The sequence below is a fragment of the Falco biarmicus genome, chromosome 4 (assembly GCF_023638135.1).
Source record: "Falco biarmicus isolate bFalBia1 chromosome 4, bFalBia1.pri, whole genome shotgun sequence".
NCBI lineage: Eukaryota > Metazoa > Chordata > Aves > Falconiformes > Falconidae > Falco > Falco biarmicus.
The window spans coordinates 44,301,823-44,324,443 of record NC_079291.1 but is presented as its reverse complement, the minus strand read 5'-3'; the positions used below and the strand labels follow the sequence as shown (position 1 = coordinate 44,324,443).

General features: G+C 38.3%; 1 protein-coding gene across 5 annotated transcripts in view; it reads left to right on the top strand.

The window, feature by feature from the left end:
• Positions 1-18: 18 nt before the first annotated feature.
• The window catches only part of LOC130147295 (protein adenylyltransferase SelO-like), a 28,204-nt gene continuing 5,601 nt past the window's right edge, over positions 19-22,621 (top strand). The window contains exons 1-17 of one of the 5 annotated variants that reach the window (XR_008821184.1): positions 19-603; positions 1,770-1,888; positions 2,132-2,260; positions 2,973-3,037; positions 3,145-3,201; positions 3,301-3,399; positions 7,921-7,988; positions 8,684-8,771; positions 10,562-10,631; positions 11,270-11,342; positions 12,056-12,139; positions 14,098-14,227; positions 14,888-14,932; positions 15,019-15,100; positions 15,191-15,283; positions 16,741-17,230; positions 18,751-18,830. Coding sequence is in view for 4 of the 5 variants with exons in the window: in XM_056334213.1 (XP_056190188.1) it covers positions 399-603; positions 1,770-1,888; positions 2,132-2,260; positions 2,973-3,037; positions 3,145-3,201; positions 3,301-3,399; positions 7,921-7,988; positions 8,684-8,771; positions 10,562-10,631; positions 11,270-11,342; positions 12,056-12,139; positions 14,098-14,227; positions 14,888-14,932; positions 15,019-15,100; positions 15,191-15,283; positions 18,751-18,830; positions 19,691-19,734 (1,531 nt within the window). In the remaining variant the exon portion in view is untranslated. The other 4 variants (XM_056334213.1, XM_056334216.1, XM_056334214.1 and 1 more) reach the window with 4 other exon arrangements.

Here is a 22,621-nt window from a genome sequence, read left to right as displayed (position 1 = left end):
CCAGGCGCCGCTGCCAGCCGCTGGCAGGGGTGCGGAGGGCATCCGCGCGGGCGGCCCCCGCCTCGCCTCACGCCGCTCCCTGGGGGCGCCGAGCGCCGCGGCACCGGGCAGGGCACCCGGCTACGGGGCAGGGCTCGGGCGGCCGCCGCCGCCCTTCAGCGGGGCTCCGGCTCTGCCAGCCCGCCCGGCGGGGCTGTGGCGGCGGCCCCCCGGCGCTGGCCCGGTCGGCGCGAGGAGCGCGGTTTCAGCGACAGCCGCTCCGCCCTTCCCTCTCGGAGAAGGCGCCAGCTCTCCCCTGACACCCCTGCGGGGAGACAAGCGAGGAGGGCCTTGTCTGAGGCGAGAGAGGCTTCAGGCCGGTTCCTTACGTGGCTCGGTGAAGGCGCGGCCCGGCGGACATGTGGTGGCCCCCCTGGCTGGCCGCCTGGCTGGCCTGGGTCTGTGGGGCCGGGGCCGGGCGCACCGCGCCGCTCTGCGCCTCGGGCGGGCTCTGCCCGGCCGCGCTGGGCCCGAACGCCTCGCAGCCGGGGCCGGGCCGCTGCCCGCCGCGCCGCGGGGCCACCCAGCTCTGCGCCTGGGCCCTCTCCTCCGGCAGCCTCCTGGGTAGGGCCCGCGGCGGCTCGGGGGGGGGCGCAGCAGCTGCTAAAGCGAGAGCTACGTGCAGACCTAGTGCACACAGTGAAATACTGTTAAACTTCCTCCCCCTTCTTTTTTTGTATTAGCAGTTTATCGTAATGGAGAGAGGCGCAAGTCCCAATGATGTGTTAATGCAAAATTGATGGCCTGGCCTGTCATTTGGAGTACGCAAAGCAGTATACCTCTCAGGCATAGAGAATTACCTGTAATAACAAAGATAATTTGCACGATAACATTACAGAAACAATTTCATTGGGTGTTACAATTGCTTTCAAGCATTAACAAACAATAAGTGATAAATGTTGTGGCAGCTGCCTGTAACAGGATTTTTCATTAGAGATATTGAGAAACGTGGCTAACAAGTAGTCTCCAGAGATGCTAACTTTAATTTTTTACTAAACAGTGACTGTGAGGTACTGGGATTTTATAATTAACATAGATTTTTAAGATTGTTGCAAGCAAAAATCCATAAGGACATTAAAACACACAGCATTAGTCCGGTGTTTTAGAACAGTGTTTGTCTTCTGTTACGATGGGTGAGGGTGTGGAGTAGCTCTGAAGGAAGAACGAAGCACACCTTTTGAGTACATATGTTACGCTACAGCAAGAACTGTGTCTCTGACCCTTTAGTTCACTGTTTACATTACTCAGAGAAGACTACAAGCTGGTTTCTTAGCTTACTTGGTGATCATCATTGCATATGGACTGTGTATCAGTTACCAGCGCACAGTGTTGCACTACATCATTCATCTGCAGGGATAGCTGAACTTTTCTGTCTCATGCAAATTATCTTTTAGGGTTGCATATAATTGAGTGCAATATAAGACTGCCATGAAACTGTTCTAATCAGTCAACTGAACCTATGCTTAAATATGTTTTAGATCTTAAAACTGGCATGCCCTACTGGTTTCTTTAACTGCAGAATTCAGTCTTTCTTTTCAAAAGTCCCAAACAGAATAAAAACCTGTATTTATTTGGGCTGGCTTTTAATGCAGGCTCAATATACATTGTAATAAAGAGTCAGGTTTTCATTGCTTCTGAAGTATTTTGATTGGATTTAAGGGGAAATGTATTAAGAAGAATACGTCTAATTGCTTTTTAAAGAACATTTCGTGTGTGTTTGATGTTTACAGATCCTTTTCCAATTGATGTGATCCAGGAAAATTATGTCCGTAATGTGAGAAACTGCATTTTTTCAATTGTCTATCCTACACCTTTTAAATCTAGAGTTCGTCTTGTAGCTGTTTCAAAGGTTGGCTATTATTTATTTTCCTTCCTTTCTAATTAGTAGAGACTGTTGATACATGTACTAACATATATTTTAATATTCATATGCTCTTTATTGTGAAAGCTTCTCACCTATATATGTTAAACAAATACAACATATGAAACTTACTGTGGGGTGTCTTTGAATAACAATGTCTGTAGAGAAAACACATTACAATTGAAAAATCTGGTCATATTCAAGTACCATCTGTATTATTTTTTTGACCAGGAAGTTCTTGAAGATATTTTGGATCTTGATATATCTATCAAAGGAACATCTGATTTTCTTCACTTTGTCAGTGGTGGGAAAGTGGTACTTGGGTCTGTTCCATTGGCCCATAGGTATGGTGGTCATCAGGTAACTATGGCACTCATTCTTCCAGGTGGAATTATGTAGGTCTTTTCACAGTAATTATGCCTGTAAGTATATGAACACTTATGAACATTTTAATCACAGATTTGTTCTTCATAAGGGGCTGCAGATGGAACAGAACTACAGCACTCTTTCATGGTTCCATGTCTGCTTTCTCTGCTCCTGTTTATGCCAGAAGCAAATTACCTTTTTAACTTCCATTAGCTGTGGAGTCTGCTCAGCACACCTGTGGCCTAACAAGCTCTGATTCATGATAGGTATTACCAGCTCTGAGGAGTGAAGAAGGCAGAGTCTCACTTCAATACCATGATTACTAAGTGTTAAGTTTCTTTGAAATGGGTTAGATTATTCATGGAAAAGAATGGTAGAATTTGGTTTGTAATTTCCAATTAAAATTACAAGCTGTGTCAGTTTAAAGACTCATTATACAAAAGAGACAGGGCTGTAGCTGTACATCATAGCTGGAAGGTAAAGAAAAAAGTGGGGATTACTGGCATTATTCTTTTTCTGTGGTTTTCTGATTCATTATTGGTGAGTGTGGAAATAGAGCTTTAGGGATATCTTAATGACTGCCTAAGCAAATGTGTCATTATGTTTCATTGTATTGTGTAGATCACAGAAAACCTACATATAATCTGTATATATATAACTGCTCTAAATGATAGAAGAAAATAACTTGATTTTTCATTTTTGTTAGTTCGGTAGCTGGGCAGGTCAGCTGGGTGATGGAAGAGCCCACTTGATTGGAGTATATACAAACAGGTGTGACTTTTTTTTTTTTAAGTGACTGATTCAACTCTGTATTCTGTTTAGCTGATTCATGCATTTCCCAAGGTGTACTGTTAGAAATGCTACTGGTATTTTTGCAGGCATGGCGAGAGGTGGGAATTGCAGTTAAAAGGCTCGGGAAAGACCCCATATTCCAGGTAAGTTGCAATTAATCTATGTGCACCAAAACTGTATGTTGACTTTTTGAAATTTGCTTTGATTTTGTGACCTATTCCTTATTTCTCTGTTCTCCATAGGAATGGCGATGGAAGAGCTGTGCTTCGCTCTTCTGTGAGAGAGTTTTTGTGTAGCGAGGCCATGCACTATCTTGGAATTCCTACAAGCAGAGCTGCTAGGTATTTTTCTTTTCTTTTTCACAGCATCCTAATTTACAGGTAATTTTGTGACTGAGTTTCACTGAGCATCAATAAAGCAGGACAGTTAGTTTCCAAGAGGATACATCTTTCTTTTCGTATGTATGCAAATCAGAACAAAATACATCCCTGCAGTTTTTTAGATTTTTGGATAAAACTTTCCAGTAATAATGAGATCCAGCAATTAATTCATTCACTTTTCCCTTTTGTATGCTTTAAAGTACTACTTTGTTTAAATATGATATCACGTTCTGTCTGTGTCTTGCAGTGAACAGCTGTTGTTCACTTGTAAGACTGTCTTAACTGAATTCCCTTAATTTGAAATCTGTTTTTTGTAAAGAAAGTAATAAGTGCAAATTAAATTGAGTTAATACCTGACACTAACTCCCCTCTCCAGCTTTTATGACACTGCCATCAAGATCATCTTCTCTTTAAAAAAAATAAAATTGTTCTCTCCCTTGTTGCACACCAAAAAATTTGCAAAACCAGCAGAACTAGATTCCTGCCCTGTAAATGATAATGCCTTTAGTGTATGTGGATAATCAATGAGTCTATTAAGATATTTTACATGGTTAATAAGTGAGTCTTTTATTAATTTAGCATTTGGATTAATTTTTCTAGAATCAGGTCAAGTAGGAAAATGGAAGTGGCTATTTCTGTATTGTCGTAGTCACCTAGTTGCAATTTTTAGGATTGGTAGGAAAAATTGTCAGTCAGATGAATAGACATTAATATTGGAGGTAGTGCTGAATATAGGTAATTGCTGTCAATTCTTTATTTGTGCAAACACCTTTTGAGCAGAGAGGGAGATTTTGTAAAAAAAAAAAATTTAAAACTACTTCTGTTTGAACCAAAGAAGACTAATACATTCACTCATTTGGATGATTTTCTCAGAATTAAGTAAACTGAATTTTTCAGATGATCATGTTTAAAATGTCAAGTTCATTTTTTGTTCCAGGTAGTCTGATGTCTGTACTCTGGCATTTCAGGCTTTAAAAAAACAAGTGTTCTGCAGCAAAGGCCTGTACTCAGCTGCTACATGACGAGGTGTCTTTATTTGCAAAATGTCTGCAAATCTCTCTAGCATTAATTCTAACACATTTGCTCTGTTGAAGTGCAGTGTTTGTAAATGACATTTTTGATGGTTTATTCACTGACTTCACCTTGAGACCCTTTGCTGTTGGCTGTTAATGCAAAACTTTAAATCTGTCTGAATACCAGCAGGAAAGCATCTGGCAAGGTTATAGCCTTTCTGCGCTGTCATCTCAACAAATTGTTCAGTGTAAAACCAATTTGAAATCACTCTTTAACTGTGCACAAATTCTGTTGAATACAGAGTGTGCTTTAGTTCTCTGCTGGCAAATTGGTTAAATGCCTGCCTCTCTCAACTGCTGTACGAGCTCTCCAGACTGTTCAAGACTTCATTTGGAAAAAAACCCAGCTGATACCCATATTCTTCCCAATGGGGAGCTGTTATACTGAGGCTGGTGGGATGCACTTACAGAGGTCTTGTCAAGTCTTGGCAGAAATGTGGGGAAAAGCCTTACAGCTTATCTCAGAACACCCAGCAGGTTGGTTTGCTCTATTAATTTTCAGTACTGTGTTCCCAATGGGGTGCTACAGTTCTGTAGCAGCCTGTACTGCCACATAAAGAACACTTCTTCATATGGTACCATTTTAGTCACATACTGGCATTACCAGTGAGCAGTGTAACGCATTGTCAAAAAAGTGAGTCAATAAGCAGTTTTCAGAGTGGCCCTTACTTGCATAGGGCTTGATGTTCATGCAAACAGAGCACGTGGGAGTGAAAATCCAGCTCTTAAGCTAGAGCTGGGGTAGGGAGGGATACAATCCATCCATCCTTCTGTGAGTGCTGTTCCAGGTTCTCTGGTGTAAGAGCAATTTTAGTGCTCCGTTTCTTGTAGTTGAGTGCATGTCTGGTCTCCTGCTGCCTTCTTGCAAGTAATGGTATGTATCAACCACAGGGACCATTTGAAAACTATTTTTGTAGTGGGAATGCAGGTATTTTTATGTGGCTGCTGGGCTATCTGTGTTGCACATCCATTAACTTGTATTAGTAACTAACCAAGTGTTGATGCCTCTGTAGATTTTTTGTCGATAATAAGATAAATGCTGGTATTCTGCAGGAGTTTTGCAAGGAGGCTGCTAAGAATTACATAGTCAAAAGGAAGCAACCCTTCTGGCAGAGGTCTGCTAAAACCAGTACAATTTAGAAGCATCATTATCCTGACTCCTGTCCTGTAGTGCTCCAATGCACACAATATTTTGTTAGTGTCTGGGGTTCATTCCCTGTTTTTGAAAACTTACGGTTTTCTTGAGGGGTTAGGATTTTCCATATCATTTATGTCAGCACTTTTTGTACTTAATCCTACAGATGTACTGATCATATCTGATCATTTCCAGAAGAGTCTTTTTTTGAAAGAATTTCCTAATGTTGCTTGTATCAGTACAGCTCCAGTAATGGGAGCAGATTGATTTCTAGATACTTTTTCCCTCCTTCTGGAACAATTCACAGCCTGGTTTTTGCAGTTAACAGAGAATGTTCAGTTTGGATAGCTATTAGATACCTTCAAAAATACTGAATATACTACTACTACTAATGATAATTTAGTTTCTAAGCCACAGTTACTGTTGCAAGCAACTGCACTGTGTAAGATTTCAGTCAAATCATTCCTTTCCATGATTGTTTGTACATATTATATGCATAACCCATATTTTTGGTCTAACTAAATTCTTTCTAAAATTTTGATGCTAGGTTATGTAAAACCACTATCTAGTGTACTCTAAAAATATAACACTTGGGAGTTTTAACGCTGTGACTGCCCTAGTCATGTTTATGAGTGGAATATTAGGTTTGTCTCTGGTTCTTTTCTGTGTATCTCCAAGGAAAGTTTGGTTCTGTTGTCTGTGCAGTCTTCAACTACGTAATAGATAGCAGCTATAAGTAGCTGCATTGAATTTCAAATAGCATGCCACACAACTATTTTGAACCATAGAATGGTTTGGGTTGGAAGGGACCTTTAAAGGTCATCTAGTCCAATCCCCCTGCAACGAGCAGGGACATCTTCAACTAGATCACGTTACTCGGAGCCCCACCCAATGTGGCCTTGAGTGTTTCCAGGAATGGGGCATCTACCACTTCTCTAGGCAACCAGCATTTCACCATCCTCATTGTAAAAAAAAAAAAGTCTTCCTTATATCTAGTCTAAATCTACCCTCTTTTATTTTTAAAGCCATTATGCCTTGTCCTATTACAACAGGCCCTACGAAAAAGTTTCTCCCCATCTTTCTTACAAGCCCCCTTTAAGTATTAAAACGATGCAATAAGGTCTCCCTGGAGCCTTTTCTTTTCCAGGCTGAACAACCCAGTTCTGTCAGCCTTTCCTCACAGGAGTGTTCCATCCCCTGGATCATTTTTGTGGCCCTCCTCTGGACCCACTCCAACAGGTCCATGTCTCTCCTGAAGAGAATAATGTTTTCCAGTTATCAGCAAGCAAAGATAAAGAATTATACAAAATGAACTAAATTTTCCTGCTGTTCGACTCTTGAACAAGAAGTCCTCTGTGCCTATTGAGGGGTCAATACCTCTTTCAGAGCATAGCACTGAGCCTTACTTCTGCTGGATTTAGCGTAATCCCAGTTGTTTTGGAGAGAGAACTTCCTACATGTTAACCTTGGGGGCATATGATGCCCTTGTATAGTTTGTGAGGATTGATTCCATTTTATTTTGCTTGATATAACAGAAAATACAGTGAAATTACATATTTTATTTTGTGAAATGAATTAATGTTGTGAAATACTTTATAGCATGGAAAGTTGTTCCAAGCACTCACAAATCTCAGTATTCGGGTAGATTGTGCAGAATTTTAAGGCAAATGAAAGGAAGAGATTGTTTTTAAAAATCCAAGTGCAAGAGAAAGGGATAATTACAATGTATCATCAGAATTATGCCTGTTTTGTGGGTTGATAGTATTTGAAGAGCTCCTGATTGCTAAGGGTCCCAGGTCTGTCCCCAAAGATCCTGAGACAACAGTTTTGGCTCATGTAAAGGGCAACCTGCATCTGATGCAACAATTTGGTTTCTGTTTTCTCTGTCCTTCTAATTTTGCTGTTGTCCTCAGGGAAATTGTGGCTTACATAACGTTATCATCACACTAATCTGTCACTGGGGTTCCAGATGAATGCAGTACTTTTTTTTTTTTTTTTTTTTTTTTTTTTTTTTGGTGCAACCTCCTCCTCAAGATCAGTTTAAGTAATGGAAATTGGACAACATTGTATGAATACAAAATAAATGCATCTTGCTAATGAAGCTTGGTAAGCCTCAGCTTACTGTTTGCCTGTGTCATTTGTAAATACAAAACTATGCCAGCAAAAATAGCTTACCTTTTTTTGAAATAAAGTTATATAAAATATGACTTGATTTTCATTGTAAATTCTTTTTCCTAAGATAACTTTTTAATGTCCATTTCTTGTTTGTTACAGCTTAGTTGTAAGTGATGATGATGTGTGGAGAGACCAGTTCTATAATGGAAATATTAAGAAAGAAAGAGGTAATAAACACATTTCAAGATATGTTGCAACACTGTAACTTAGTTCTCCATTTAATATGTCATATATGTCTAATAAAAAGTACTAAATAGGCTTCATTTCATTTATTAAGATACAGAACCTCTCCTGAGAAAATGGGTCTGAAACATATCTTAGTTAAAAAAAAATGAAGCCCTATGAACAAGTCTGCTATGATTGTGGCATATGTGTTGTCGTGGTATAATTTTTATTTTCACTTGCCATTAGGAAAATGGTACTGAAAGCTAGGGAAATTTTCCACTGTTCCAATAGCAATACTAGGATGGTGGGAATGCTACTGTGACTGTGCCATTGCTACATCATCTACATCTGCTCTGAAAAAGAGTGGGATGGCAGAGCATGGGGAAAAATCTATTTATGTTGGGTTTTTCTTTGTTCCTAGCATGTCTGGAGTTATTCTAGTATTAATGCAGTGCTGGAATTTTGCCTGTGTTTGCTGGTATAGTAAATTAGGCTTTATCACTAAAATGTATGTGTAGTGAAGTAATATTATAAATATTCATTTGTTATGCATCTAGCATACTTACAAAAATACCAGTTTAACTATACATATATAAATTCTTCGTCTACAGGAACAACACATGACAGCTTTTACTATGGAATTATTTTATTTTGGTGATACTCTGTTTACATTTAAACATATGTGTCTGTATTTAAGGTGCAATAGTGCTACGTCTTGCCAAATCGTGGTTTCGTATAGGATCCTTAGAAATTTTAGCTCATTCTGGGGAACTGGACTTACTCAGGTTTGAATTTAATCTTCATAGTGACTTTATTACTTTTCTTAACAATCAAATATGTATTAGAATAAAGTATATACAGTTGGAATTTAGACATAGATTATTTACAAAGGAAGATTGCATAACTGGGAAAGATAACCTGCTATTTTTATGCAAGCATACAAAAGATCTTGCCTCGTAAGGATAAAACCCCCTAGATGTTTCTGAAGGCCTGGATCTTGCAAAATGAGAAAGGTTTTATAGCTGAAATACTTTTGGTAACTAAGCACTAGGGAGTTGTTTGTTTTGGAAGGATTTGTAAATGTGAAGTATAAGTTCTGGCATTTCTCATAGTTGTCTGTGAAGCTAAATTAACAGAAATATGAAATAAATGACTAACATAGGTATGTTGTATAAAGTATGCTCTCTAGAAATATGCAGAACCAGAGAATTGTACTAGGTAAGAAATTATTGCATGGTTTTAAGCCTCTGAGCAATGTTAATTTGCGTGTGAAGCAATTAGCATGACAAACATTTAGGTCTACTGTAAATATTTAAAAGTTGGTCATTTCTCAGGAGCAATACAAATTGTTCTGGGGTGCTTAAAAATGAGTAAGAGCTCAAAGCAGCAGTTGTACGGTGTAGTAACTGAGAACTCAGTTTAACTTCCCACATCATTCCATGCTGTCTGTCTCTTTTAAATCTCACAGCAGATTTTAATTGTAGAACTGAAATACTGATTTTAAGTTTTGTTTTGGTTTTTTTTTTCGTTAAAATGTTTGTGACCCAGTGGATTTAAGGAGAATGTAAGAGGAGTAAGGATCACTTGTAGCCATACGAAATAGATGTCTCCTGCCTGCCTGTTTCAGAGAGGGGCTCAGAAGGGGCAGGCCAAGGCTCGTATGACTGTGCTTCCTCCTCAGAGTAGGTCTTGAAAGAGGACGTCCTGGAGCAACCTGCTGAAATTCAGAGGCAGTAGGCTGGACACCCTTCTAAAGGTCAGGTTGCTAGGTACTGTGATAAAACCATCACAATTTGAGGAGAGTTTAGTGATTTGCTCCAACAACCTGATGAGAAGGTAAAATCTAAATATTTGAGGGCGTACCCACACAGCCTTGGCCGGGTCCAGCCCTTGGCCCGGTCCAGCCCTTGGCCCGGTCCAGCCCTCGCCCAGGTCGCCTACCCGTCGTGTAGATGCTGCCTACAGCTGCATGTGCCAGTGGCCTTGGCTAGCTGTGACCACAAGAGGGTCCTACAGGGAGCTCCTAAATGTACTAGATACCAGCCACTCCAAAGCTTTAGATCTGGGAAGATATACATCGGACAGGCATTGCGATTTTTAATGCATGTATCCCTGTTTCCTGAGCCTGTCTTGCAAGACTGTGCAGCCCTGTCTTGGGAGTGGCCAGTTACTATGGCAAGTAACCTTACTTCATAAGAATTCAGCCATAAAATTTTTGTTGTGATAATTCCGATCTAGAATTATTCCTTGTAGTCATATACTTTTTTTGGATACAGAAACTTCCCTAAAAAATTGATATTACCACATGCAAAACCAGATCCCAGTGTCTTCTGAAATCTGTGGGAATAATTTTAAAATACATCGCAGTCTCCAGTCATATTTATGACAGGAACCTTAGGTTTTATCTCTAAGCATTTATAAGGGCTTAATCCAATACTCATTGGAATAGATTGATTGAGTTTTTTAATAACTATTTGCAGCAAGCTGTAGATTAACTGTTTAAAACCAAGAATTTTGAATCATCAGTTTTAGAGGTACCAGCTTTGTTTAAAGAATTCTGCCTCCCCTATTACAGAAGATTGCTAGACTTTATCATCCAGGAACATTTTCCATCAATAGCCATGAATGATTCAAATAGATATCTGGTAAGTGCTTAAGTCTTGGTAAGTTACTTTTTATTTTCCACAAGCATGTAAGCAAAAATTATAAAAAGCTTATCAGAGTTTCAAGTTTTAATTTTTTTAATAATTTGAAGTAAGCTTCCAGGTTTTATTAGTGGAAGTTTGTTAATTGCCTTCAGAAACCTGCTTCTTGAATTTATTTTTTTCTCAAAGTGGAATACAAACATTCTTTTTTTTTCTCAAATACAAACATTCTTCACCACTTTTTGTTATGGAAATGTTTATTGGGAAGCTTCCCTTTTCTGTTTTGTTCTCTTACTGCTCAGATTGAGCAGTGGTCATGAAGTGATGTATTATGCTTTTTCTAGTATAATGTAGCATATATAGTATATGCACTAGTATATATAGTATCTTTGTTCCTTTTTTTTTTGACTTTTTAATTTATTTTAGGGCATCTATGTACTTACATAACTATAGTCTTTGCTGGATAAGGTTATTGTGCAGTCACATCATTTAGAATGTGAATGAAAAGTCCTGACAGAGACAGACATCTAAAAATAGATTGCGACATATTTCTAAAGTGAATCAAATGTTTATAATATTTATTGTATTCCATATCTTTGATTCAGAGGACTTGAAGTAAAAGATATATTTGATTTTAGGAATTTTTCTCTACAGTCGTATCGGAGACTGCAAATCTGATTGCATTGTGGATGTCTGTGGGGTTTGCACATGGTAAGCTGCAGTAGATAGCATTGGCTTTACAGGAGGGACTGCAGTCGTATACTTAAAGATGGATTTTATTTGTCACTGTTCTTCAGTTCATCTGATGTCTTTGCCTACAGCAGTATCATCTGTTATGCATTAATAGAATTTTCTTTTTCATAACAGAGTTAGGAGCACTCTCTGATCTTTCAAAGCACGACTGTATCTGACAGAAGCAAGAATTCTCAGAATTGTTGCAGTAGTCTGGTGTACCATGTATTGATGATATACATAAATTTAATTGCTCTGAATTTGATGCATCTACATAAAAACCTGGCCCTTTACAGTGTACAGGATACAGTGCTGTCCACCTTTGCTTCAGATTTGCATTATGAAAAATAAAATAGCATTGTCTTGCTAATACAACACCCAGTCAACTTGCAAGAAAGCATCTAAGACCGATTTGCAAGATGCTGCCAATACTGTGTAGCACTGAAAGGAAAAGGAAACAGTGCCACCTAGGTATAGAAACCAAATGCAAGACAATAGCAGTTTCTCATTTTCATACTTCATATGCATGCCAGGCCGAGGGCAAGAAAGACAGGTTTGTTTTCCAGAGTGTGATTTCTGAAAGGTAACTGCTCCAGAGTTCAGTAGATTCAGTGGATCTATTTCACAGCAAACTTTCTGGAGACTACTGGAATTTTAACTTCTGTTTTTCCTTGTTTGTTGTTTAACTGTAGGTGTGTGCAATACAGATAACTTTAGTTTATTATCCATAACAATAGATTATGGTCCATTTGGATTTATGGACTCCTATGACCCAAGTGAGTATAGCATCTGTTTGTAAATATATTTTTTACTTACAATAAATTCTTTGTATTAACTTATATAATTCCAGTGTACATGAAAACTAACATCATTAGTGGAAAAATCCCAAGCTGGTGTATTGTTTGAGGAGGTTTAGGGAAAAAAAATATATCGGAGGCCAGTTTTATGAGTTGAATAGATGCTACAACAGAAACATATAAAAAACTAAAATTGTGTGAGCAGCCAAAAGCTGCCTTATTATGGCCAAAAGTCAAAAGCTTTATAGTCACAGCAGCTAAATATATGTTGGAAGAAAGCAAATCGAACCTACCCAGTCATGGCAATGTTTCTTTGAAAACATGAACGCCATTGAGTCTGGGATTGATAAATATAGGTCCAGTATGTACATAAATGCATATTATTAGATTATTGTTTAGAGGTTGCACCTGAGTAAGCTTTAGAACCAGCAGTGGTTATCATGCTATCTGTTTCCCTGAGTTGCAGCCTCAAGATAAGGAAATGTCATGAGAGGAAATGTCTTACTGTGTCTATCGCATTGAAAAAACAGGTCTTTTCTGGGCTTATATCTTTGTATAGTGGGTTGACCCCAGCCAGCCATTAAGGATCCACCTGCCACTTGTTCACTCCGCACTTGGGCTGGTTGGGGGAGAGAACTGGAAGAGCAAAGATGAGAAAAGCTCATGGGTCAAGACGAAGACAGTTGAATAAGTGAAGGGGAAAAAAAGGGGGTGGGGGCAACCAACAGGTGATGCAAAGGCAATCACTCACCACCTGCCACCACCAGACTGATGCTGAGTTAGTCCCTAGGCAATAACTGTCTTGGAAAAACTGCCCCCAGTTTTTATTGCTGAGCATGGAATTCTATGGTATGGAATTTCCCTTTGGTTGGCTGGGGTCAGCAGTGCCAGCTGTGTTCCCTTCTAGCTCCTTGCCCACCCCTAGCCTAACTTACTGTAGTTCCAGAGTGAGAACAGAGAAGCCCTTGATGCTGTGCAAGCGCTGCTCAGCAATAGCTAAAATATTGGTGTGTTATCAATACTGGTTTAGTTGCAAGTCTAAAACACAGCACCATGCAGGCTGCTATGAAAAAAATTAACTCTGTCCCAGCCAGAACCAATATACACCCTAGAACCAGATGAAATACTTCAGAGTTAAAGTTCAGATTGGAACCAATCACCAGATCTGCCAGATGTCACAGGTCTCCTCTTTAGTGGTCTGTTTGTTATTAATGGCCTCTGAGAGCTCAGGCAATGCTGTGTGCATTGATCAGCTTACCTGCACGTGAGCTGAGCGAGGGGTTCATACTGCATCCATTCAAAGACTGGCGCTGTAGGTACACATGCTTTGTACTTTTGGATAGCATTTACTTACGATCTCCCCAAAAATAGATTTCCATACTGGAACACACTAGCCCTCATTTTTATGTGAATACATAAAGTCTGTTTGTACAACTGAAAGAAATCTTGCTTAGGTGGCCTGTTTATTTAAACACAGGCCTGTAAATTTATAAAATTTATAAATTTCTAAAATTTATACAGGTTACTTTACCAAAAATACTTATAAATCCTGAATCTCCTTGCATAGTTGTTTGCTTAGTCCAAGTGCTAAACAGTAGTGCTGTATGTAGTAAAAACATTGAATAAGACATTGTTTTAAGTGTAAAAATGATGTTTTTCTTTTTAAACATCCAAATTTATTTTGTATCTTCAAGTAGGAAAACTGTGATGTGGAAACTTGTCTGTGAAGGATGTATTCCTTAGATTTGCAAATAATATATCTTGAATTAATTCACTGTAACTAAGTATCCTTGTGATCTGATTTTAAATATTTAGTAACTTTAGGGCTTTTATTAGTTTGCTGTGTAAGTATAAAAATGAATGCACTTCAATATTTTAAAATTGATTGTTTATTGTGATTACTCTGTTGTGGAAAAGTAATGTTTTGTTTGAAACAGATTTTGTTCCAAACACATCTGATGATGAAAGTAGGTATAAAATAGGAAACCAGGCAAATGTTGGGCTGTTTAATCTGAGCAAGCTGTTACAAGCTCTAAAACCTTTACTGGATCCCAGACAAAAGCAGCTGTAAGTAATCCTTAAAATGTCTTCTTGCTTTAAAGAACTAGTGACATGGGAGACCCTCTAAGACCAAGCACATAGGAAAGAAAGGATTTGACTTCTAAATTTTATTTTTTTTTTCCTAAGTGGAAATTGATTCTGAATTAATTATTGGCCAGAATAAGGTTGGAGGGAGGGGAGAAATTTTTTCATTGGTCATAAATAATAGCAAAAAATCACTGGAAGGCTGTCCTAGATATGTGGTCCATTCTCCTTTCACTAAGATTGGACCTTTGCCTGTAGTTTTCTATTCTGTCTAGCTTGTTCTTTAGGATGCTTACTTATGAAGACCGTACATCCTCCTGAAGTGATGAGATAGTATTTTAATATCCTATTGGAATGATTCCTAATATGAATCCTTCGTGTTATTTAAACTCGTGACTTCTTATTCAGTATGAAAAGGAAGAACATTGTATTTTTCTTCTTTACAGTGGCAATTTATGTGTTTGAAGTCTGTTAAAATGCTTCTCCTCAGTCATCTTCCCGTGACAGATCCCAGCTGATTCAGAATACCAATGTTTGTGAGATACCAGACAGAAGTAGTTTTCATTGCTCAGTGTACAGTAGGATTGTACCCACAGTAGTATTTCAGTTCCATAGGATTTGACATTTCTTTTGTTTTTGCAGAGCTTCCCAGATTTTGGAGGGGTATGGTGAGCACTATTACACCCGGTATGCAGTTCCAGAACTCAAGCCTTCTACTCACAATACTAAAATGATATGATGGAACAATTTCCTTACTTTGTTACTATTTTCAGTTTCACAGAACTATTCAAAACAAAATTGGGCCTTCTTGGGGAGAATAAGGATGATAACTATTTGATTGCTTTCCTCCTAAAAGTGAGTTTACCTTACTTATTTTGTTGGCAAACATCTGAACTGATATTCCATACTTTAAAAACAGTGATTGAAGTATCTTTATTTCACTAGCTTATGGAAGATACAAAGGCTGATTTTACAATGACATTTCGACAGCTCAGTGAAATTACTGAAGACCAGCTAAAGGAGCTCCATATTCCTGAGGTATTAATACAAGCACCCAGTTTTAGGAATACTTAATATAAAATGAGTAAATCAAGTTGGACATAACCCTGGCATAATAGAGGATGTCCCAAGCCATGATTTGCCTGGGAAATGTGTCATTGTAGCATTATTAAGGGACAGGGAGACGAATACATGTGTCATGCTACCATCCCATGTTAAGCCTGTGTCTTAGTGAAGGATATATATTCATGAAGAGCGCTAATGAAAGGTACGTTAATGAGAGTGCTGAAGTCAGATTTTCAGCCTCTGGTACAGGTCAATACGAGTAGTCATAAATATTCATACACAGGTGGGAATGTGATTTTCTTCACATTTAAGATGGGTCTGCTAGGAAGAACATTCCTCCCCCTCCCCTCTTCCTTTGTTTTACTTAAGGATGCCTTCTGGTAGTATTTTGTGAGACACAAGTGGAATTAGATAGGGCTCATAAGGAAAATTTCAGTCTCTGGTCAGTGAAACTATTCCTACTGTGGCTCAACCAGGTGGCCTAAACCTCTGCCCTGAGGTTGGTTGGGTTGTCTTGATATCTAATGATAAGTGAGATCCCATCTCATCATAAACTCTTGCTAGAATCTCAGCCCATAGTGGCCTCTGCCATTCCTTGGGCACAAGATTGGCTCTAAGTGTAGCTTAAAGCATTATAATACATTTTGTTATTCTCTCCTGACCAACCTGCTATCCCATCCTGTCTTGCTGATAACTCAGCCTACTTATTCTTCAGGAGCAAGTATAACCGTAAGAGATAAGAATATTAAAATAAAAGAGATAACTTCTTACCTGGATACAGTGCAATGTTTAGCAGTGAAAACAGTGCTGAAATGTTTGACCTGGAGTAAGATGCTAGGCAAGTAATAATTGCATAAAAATGCAGAGGGGAAATTCTGAAAAGAAAGCTTGTAGATACCTGATCTGGAAAGAAAAATAGGAAGCCTTTTTGCAAGAGCCAAAATTATTTTTTTCTTTTTTTCCATGCCTTTTCCATGGGAGGAGTGTTATTCACTTTGTCTGGGAAACTTCATTGCCTTTCCCTAACTTCTGACTTATTTCTGTTTGTCTTTGAATCTAATTTAAAATGAGAGCAGGTGAACTTAGGAGGTGGTTTTAGGGAGGAAAAACAACTGTACATAAAGCATAGAATGAAAATGAGGAGTTACTGTTTCTTTTTCCAGCTGAGTCCTAGATAATTAAGTGATTTGGACCCAATTCTCTGGTTTTCTTTGTTTTCTTCTGTTTAAGAGGTCTAACCTGACCTTTTCTATGAGCTTGGATCCATTAATAGTTAAAAAGCCGAGATTTTCTAGTAGTAAGCAACAAAAATACAAAGAGCCGTAGCTTTGGGTTTAATAATTTGTACAGAGGGGGTGATAAGAGGATGGGTGTGTTTGTAAGAGAAGTTTTTTTTGTCATAGAATACAAAGGATTTTTCCATTTCTTAGTGGCCTGCATGTAGTAGGAGGAATGGAAGCCACCCCCATGCAGTATGGAGCCACTTCTGGACTACTGCAGTAGTGGCATTTATGGCAACTCCATCTCCCCTTCAGTGAAGGTGCAGGTTGAGGAACTAATGATGTTGGTGTATTCTGACCCTGCGGTTACACCAAAGGACATCTCCAGCCTTCACTTGGTAGCAGCTGACCATTTTTTTCACACGATGAAATGGTTTAGCCCCCAAGCACTGAGTCCCAAAACTGATGTTGTAAAGCAGGTACAATTTTATGCTGGTAAAAAGTTTTAATGTTTTGAAGAAATTTTTTCTTTTATTAAAGTGATTTGGTCTGCTGTTTATTCACACACTAATACTTTGTCAGGAGCAACGTAACTTCTCACGTTGGTTTGTAGATCTCTTATGTTTTTTTGAGCTGGACACCAAAATTGACCTAAAAATGCCAGAATCCTTTGGGAACACTGCAGGAGCCTTTACATTTAGTATTAACTGGAAACATTCTGAAATTCTCCCTAAAGCAGCTTAACCCTGTGCATCTTTGAACAAATGTTTGACTCACCTGTTACCCACCTGCTGTTCCCCCAATCTTTTGTAATTTTAATGCATTTCTATACTCAAATGTGGTTTTAATTATATTGACTCCAATTTATTTAAAAAAAAACACGGATGTGATCAAAACTTTGTTTTGTTCTTGCTTTTAATTTCCCTTATTTTGCCCCTTTTTTTCTTATATATCTACTGTTTTCTTCCTTTTATCTGTGTCCATTTCTTTCTAATCTGTTCTTTCTCTGAAGTTGATTTATTTATTTATTTATTTAGCTGTGAGCTTTGGCTACTTTCTCTCAACCGAGCAATACGAAGCACCTGTTAGCTCAGTGTAATCTGCCAGGGAAGCAGAGTTTGTGGTGGTTGTCCAGCACTGGAGGCAGTAACCCCAAGCTGTGGTTTCTCTCTGCCTTTTCTAAGTTCAGTCTCCTCTCCCTTCTTCCTCTCCTGTGTTCTCTGTTCTCCTTCTTCTCCTATCCCTGTAGCCTTAAGTTCCCTTTTTTTTCCCACGCTTTATCTTTCTTTTTCAATATATTTTCCCTTATTTCACAATTCTGAAAAAAGAAAAATAATCCCTACAAATAGATCTGACATGTACAAAACTCAGAAGAGAGTAAAACCTGTAGTTATGTAGCCTAAAAAATAAAATAGGACACATAATAAGCCAAGGAAAAATAGGGATGAAGTGCTGGAGGTGTTTAGGTAGAATTTGCCATAACACAGGTGTATTAATATGGATGTATTGTGCTAGCAAAAATAAATTATTTATAGACAGAGGAAAAGATACTAGTAGAATTTGGGGGGGAGAGAACCCCTTCCCTCTTAAATCCTTTTAATAATTTGTTGTCCTGATTTCAGTTGGGATAGGGTTAATTTTCTTCCTTGTAGCTGGTGCAGTGCTGTGGTTTGGATTTAGGATGAGAATAATGCTGATGACTCTGATGTTTTAGTTGTTGCTGAGCAGTGCTTACACTAAGTCAAGGGCTTTTCAGCTTCTCATGCTGAGGGGAGGCACAAGAAGCTGGGAAGGGACACAGCCAGGACAGCTGACCCAAACTGGCCGAGGGGATGTGATATCATGCTCAGTATATAAAATAGGGGGAAAGCTGGCCAGGGGCCACTGCTTGGGAGCAGGCTGGGCATCAGCTGGTGGTGAGCAATTGTTTTTCATTTGCATCACTTGTTTTTCTTGGGTTTTCTTTATCTGTCTTTTTGTTATTTTTCTTTTCATTGTGAATTATTATTATTATTGCTATTACCAATTGTTAAACTGTTCTTATCTCTAAAACCAATTTTTCTTACTTTCACCCTTCTGATTCTCTGTGAATCAGTGAGCAGCTGTGTGGGGCTTAGCTGCTGCCTGGGGTTAAACCACAACATTCATTTGCTTACTTTGGTTTTTGCTTATAGGAACAAAATTCTGATCATCTGCCATTAACTGCTTCTTTCTCTTTAGGAATTCTGGGCCCTCCAGGATCTTGGTAAACACAAGTTCTTTTCAGAATGGGTTACTATGTACCTCTTGCGATTAAGTCAGTAAGTGATGCAGTTTCAAGTGTTAGAATAGCACCAGATGTGTATTTGCCAGAAGCAGGCAACTAATCTGCAATGATTTTCCATAATTTTTAGTGGGTCTGTTAAACTGGCCCAAACATGGTTTTATATGCCTTTATTGTCTTTATGGTTCTAGATTGTACTAGATTCTATAATAATTACTACTGTAGCTCTATTTTGACACACAGGAACATAAAGCTGACATGGGAGCAGTGATCTGTAATTTTTTGTCCTTCATTCAGCATCCAATTGGATTCCTTTGAATAAGAATTTTGTTTAAATACCAGTCCTACAGATTAAATCCAAAAATCACAAACAGGCTTTGCAAATACATAGGAATGAGTAGTGTTTCATTACTGGTATTACATTTATTTTTTTACTACGTACTAGTACTGCTTTAGGATGACAGGGAGTGGAAGTTTAACAGTTGTGAATACACAAACTGTGTTTTGAAACTGCTGGTGTTACATAGATAGGAACATCCATGTTAGAACTTCCTACCAATTCCATTGTCTTAAATCAATAAAGAATGTGGTTTTCATAGTCATATATGGTGTGCATGGCTGGTAGTGGTGAAAAGAAATATGTATCAGGTACTTGACAATTTTAGTCAAATGCAACTCTTGGAGAAAAAAATCAATACAAGATAACCAAACCTACAATAAAGTGTTCATTTTTTTCCAAATGTAATCATTCTTGGAGATTCATACCTGCTTCCTGAAGACAAAAGCAGAACACTTAATGATTTTAATGAAAGTCAAATAAAATATTTCTAAAAATAAGTAAGCATAACCCTCACTATTCTTTTTTTTTTCTTCCTTTGGTTCGTTTTTCACGTGTAGTAACAAGGGTGATTCAGACACCAAGAGAAGAACAAGAATGACAAGTGAGTAAAACAATCCAAAGGAATGATACGCTTGGAGATGGCAACTATCTATTTACATAGGTTTCTTTAGTGTTTCTTTTGAGGACGACTTAGATGTACTGTCTTTCTGAAGAGGAGAAACTCATTACACTGCTACAAATCTTGTAATACTATACATTCACTGTGGCTATCTCTGGTTTCACCCATGCTCATGATTAGAATCTACCCACGTGTGTATGGCTGGACCTGTAAATATATATGTGTGTATATATATATATATATGTACTTTATGTACTTTTTACGTAAGTTAAATGATCAAGAAGTTCCTTGGCTGCAATGAAGCTTGCTTCCTCATTAGGGATCCTCCTTTTCCACTCCTAAAAAAAAAAAATCAAATAATTAATTTAATTGTCTGTGTTTATGAAGAAATTAGTCTGGCCCAGATGCCCTCTGTTGTGAGGCGTGACTGAGTCAGTCATGTCAGTGGTCTGAGGCCTCAGGGTGTGAGATCACGGAAATGCACCACAGCTACTAGTCCAAGCTGATCTTCTCTAGATTCTGCTGGTTTGGAATAACAGAGCACACACCTGTTCATATTTCAGGTGATTGAAATCACATGTGATAAAGACCTCATGACGAAGACTTTTCCTATTAGTATCCACAAAGGCTGCTCTAACCTGTGTCATGCCGTATGTGAATATAGACATTGAGGCAATCCAGCTCAGCTGCCCAACTGTGGTCTATTCCATATCAATCCTTATTTACCAGCTTGTTTATTTTTCTTTCAGTTTTTGTTTACCTTTTTATATTTTTTTTTATCTTACTTTTTTCTTACCCCCTTTCTACAGTTTCCATTTGGGGGTTCAGGAAATGCCAGGCCTCCAGCTTGTTCCATGCTTTGGTGCTTGTGGACTTGATTAATAATTTTTTTTTTTCCCATTTTGATTCCCTTTAAGAACTTAAGAATTATTTGCCCATGGGAACGTGGTTGTTTCTATCTTGTCACGTCTCAAGTGAGGCTTCACCTTAGTGTCTTGAAATGGTGGACACGCTCTAGCTGCTCCCCAAGTTGTAACTTCATTGCAAAGTAGGATTTGATTTCCCTGTGAGAGATGCCCTTCCTCTTTGCTGTGTCTGCTTTTCCCAAGCGCAGGCAACATCTTTTCCTTGATCTGTACTTCCTTCCTTTAGCAGTCTGTGAATGTGTCAGTTTGCATTGCACAGAAGAACATTGCTCTTCTCCAGTGAGGAACCTTTGATAACATCAGGAGTTAAAGTACTTTGATTTTCCAAGTTATTCTAAATACAGAATGGTAGCGGTATTGTATTTAGCTGTCTGTCACAGCAGATATGAAATTCTAAGAATTATTGAGAGAGAGATCTTTTTGGATCTGCAGTAAGCTGTGGTAAATATGTGAAATTTGCCTATAAAAGACAATGAGCAACTGAAAATCTCTGGCCAAAAAGGAATGAAGGAAATGCAGGATATGATCAAACTCTGACAAGAGGTATTGTAAGCTTCAATGTTACACTGCTTTGCAGGGTGTTTTATTCTTCTTTTTAATGGAAATGGCTGTAGGTTTTTATTGGATACTAATTGGCCGCTTTCTTCAAAAGCTTTAACTGTTTTAGTAGGAAAATGGCAGGAGATAGCACTGACTTTCAGTGATAAGATTGTGCCCTATGTAGTTTTTACAATTTATCATCACATGGACCTTCAAGTTTGCATCCATATTTTCTAACCAAGGCTCTGTCGATTTTTAGAAACACTACTTAAAATTTTACATGTATTTTTAGAAAGTTAATATGAAAACAGTTATGAAAAGGAAAGGTTTGTTTTATTTGTATTTTGGTAGGTTTAATAAGGTTCAACTGTGGGACGCTGAGGCTTTTAGCTCAACTACTATTTTAAGGTTCAAGCTCCCCTGTTTTCCTCTGCTAAAATTTAATGCTGAAAACTGTCTAAACACCCTCCTTATTTTCCTATGTTTTTTTAAAATCTGCTTTCAGAGAAAATCATGACATTCTGAGTTTTTATTCCAAATCAGAAACTACCCTAGTCTGGGCATGATCTTCTGCAAACCAGCACTGTGTTTTTCCACATGTACCTCAGAGGATCTTATACTACAGGAGAGAGACAAAACAAGGAAAAGCTTTTGCCTCCAGGATCACACTTGGCACTAGTGGTCTCAGTTTTGGTAGCAGTCCAAAACTTGATATGCAGAGATTCATGTTTAAGTTAGTTAAGTTTTCTTCCATATAATTGGTCTTCACTCTATATTCATACATCAGAGCTGCAGGAATTTGTAACAGGCTACAGATGTTAATTTGTTACTGTTTTATTAAAAATCTGTTTTTCCTTTTGAAATCAACAGATCTTGGTACATTTTTGCTAGCTTCTCCATATTACAGTGTGACTGAAGTTTCTTACAGAGTTTTTGTTGTTGTTGTTTTCTTTTATATCCATAATTATTTAAATAGATCTCTTAGATGCCCCTTGTGGTCTCTTTAGAATTGTTCTTTTTTGTTCAATAATGGCTTGTAACAGTTGTCCCTTGTCAGTACAACTTGCAGCAGAAAGCTGGTTCAACTCAGCCAACTGTGGATTTTTACTCAGCATTTCATGTTAAAGACAAAACTGTTGTGGCTCTCTAGGTTTTTATATGGGTTGGTAAGTCCCACTCAATTCCATATTGCTGTCTTTACTATTGACTGACCTTGAATATATAGCCATTAACACCTCATTTTTCATCACCTTTCCCTCCTCATTAGCAAATGTAGTAAAATGTCTCATTTCTGAAAGTACATTACCTTGAAGTGTTTGAAGTCGATCACTTATTAGTTATCTTTAATTTTTTTCTCTCTTCATTTAGTTTTTTAGTTCTTGGTAGCACTTTCTCTTGTGCTG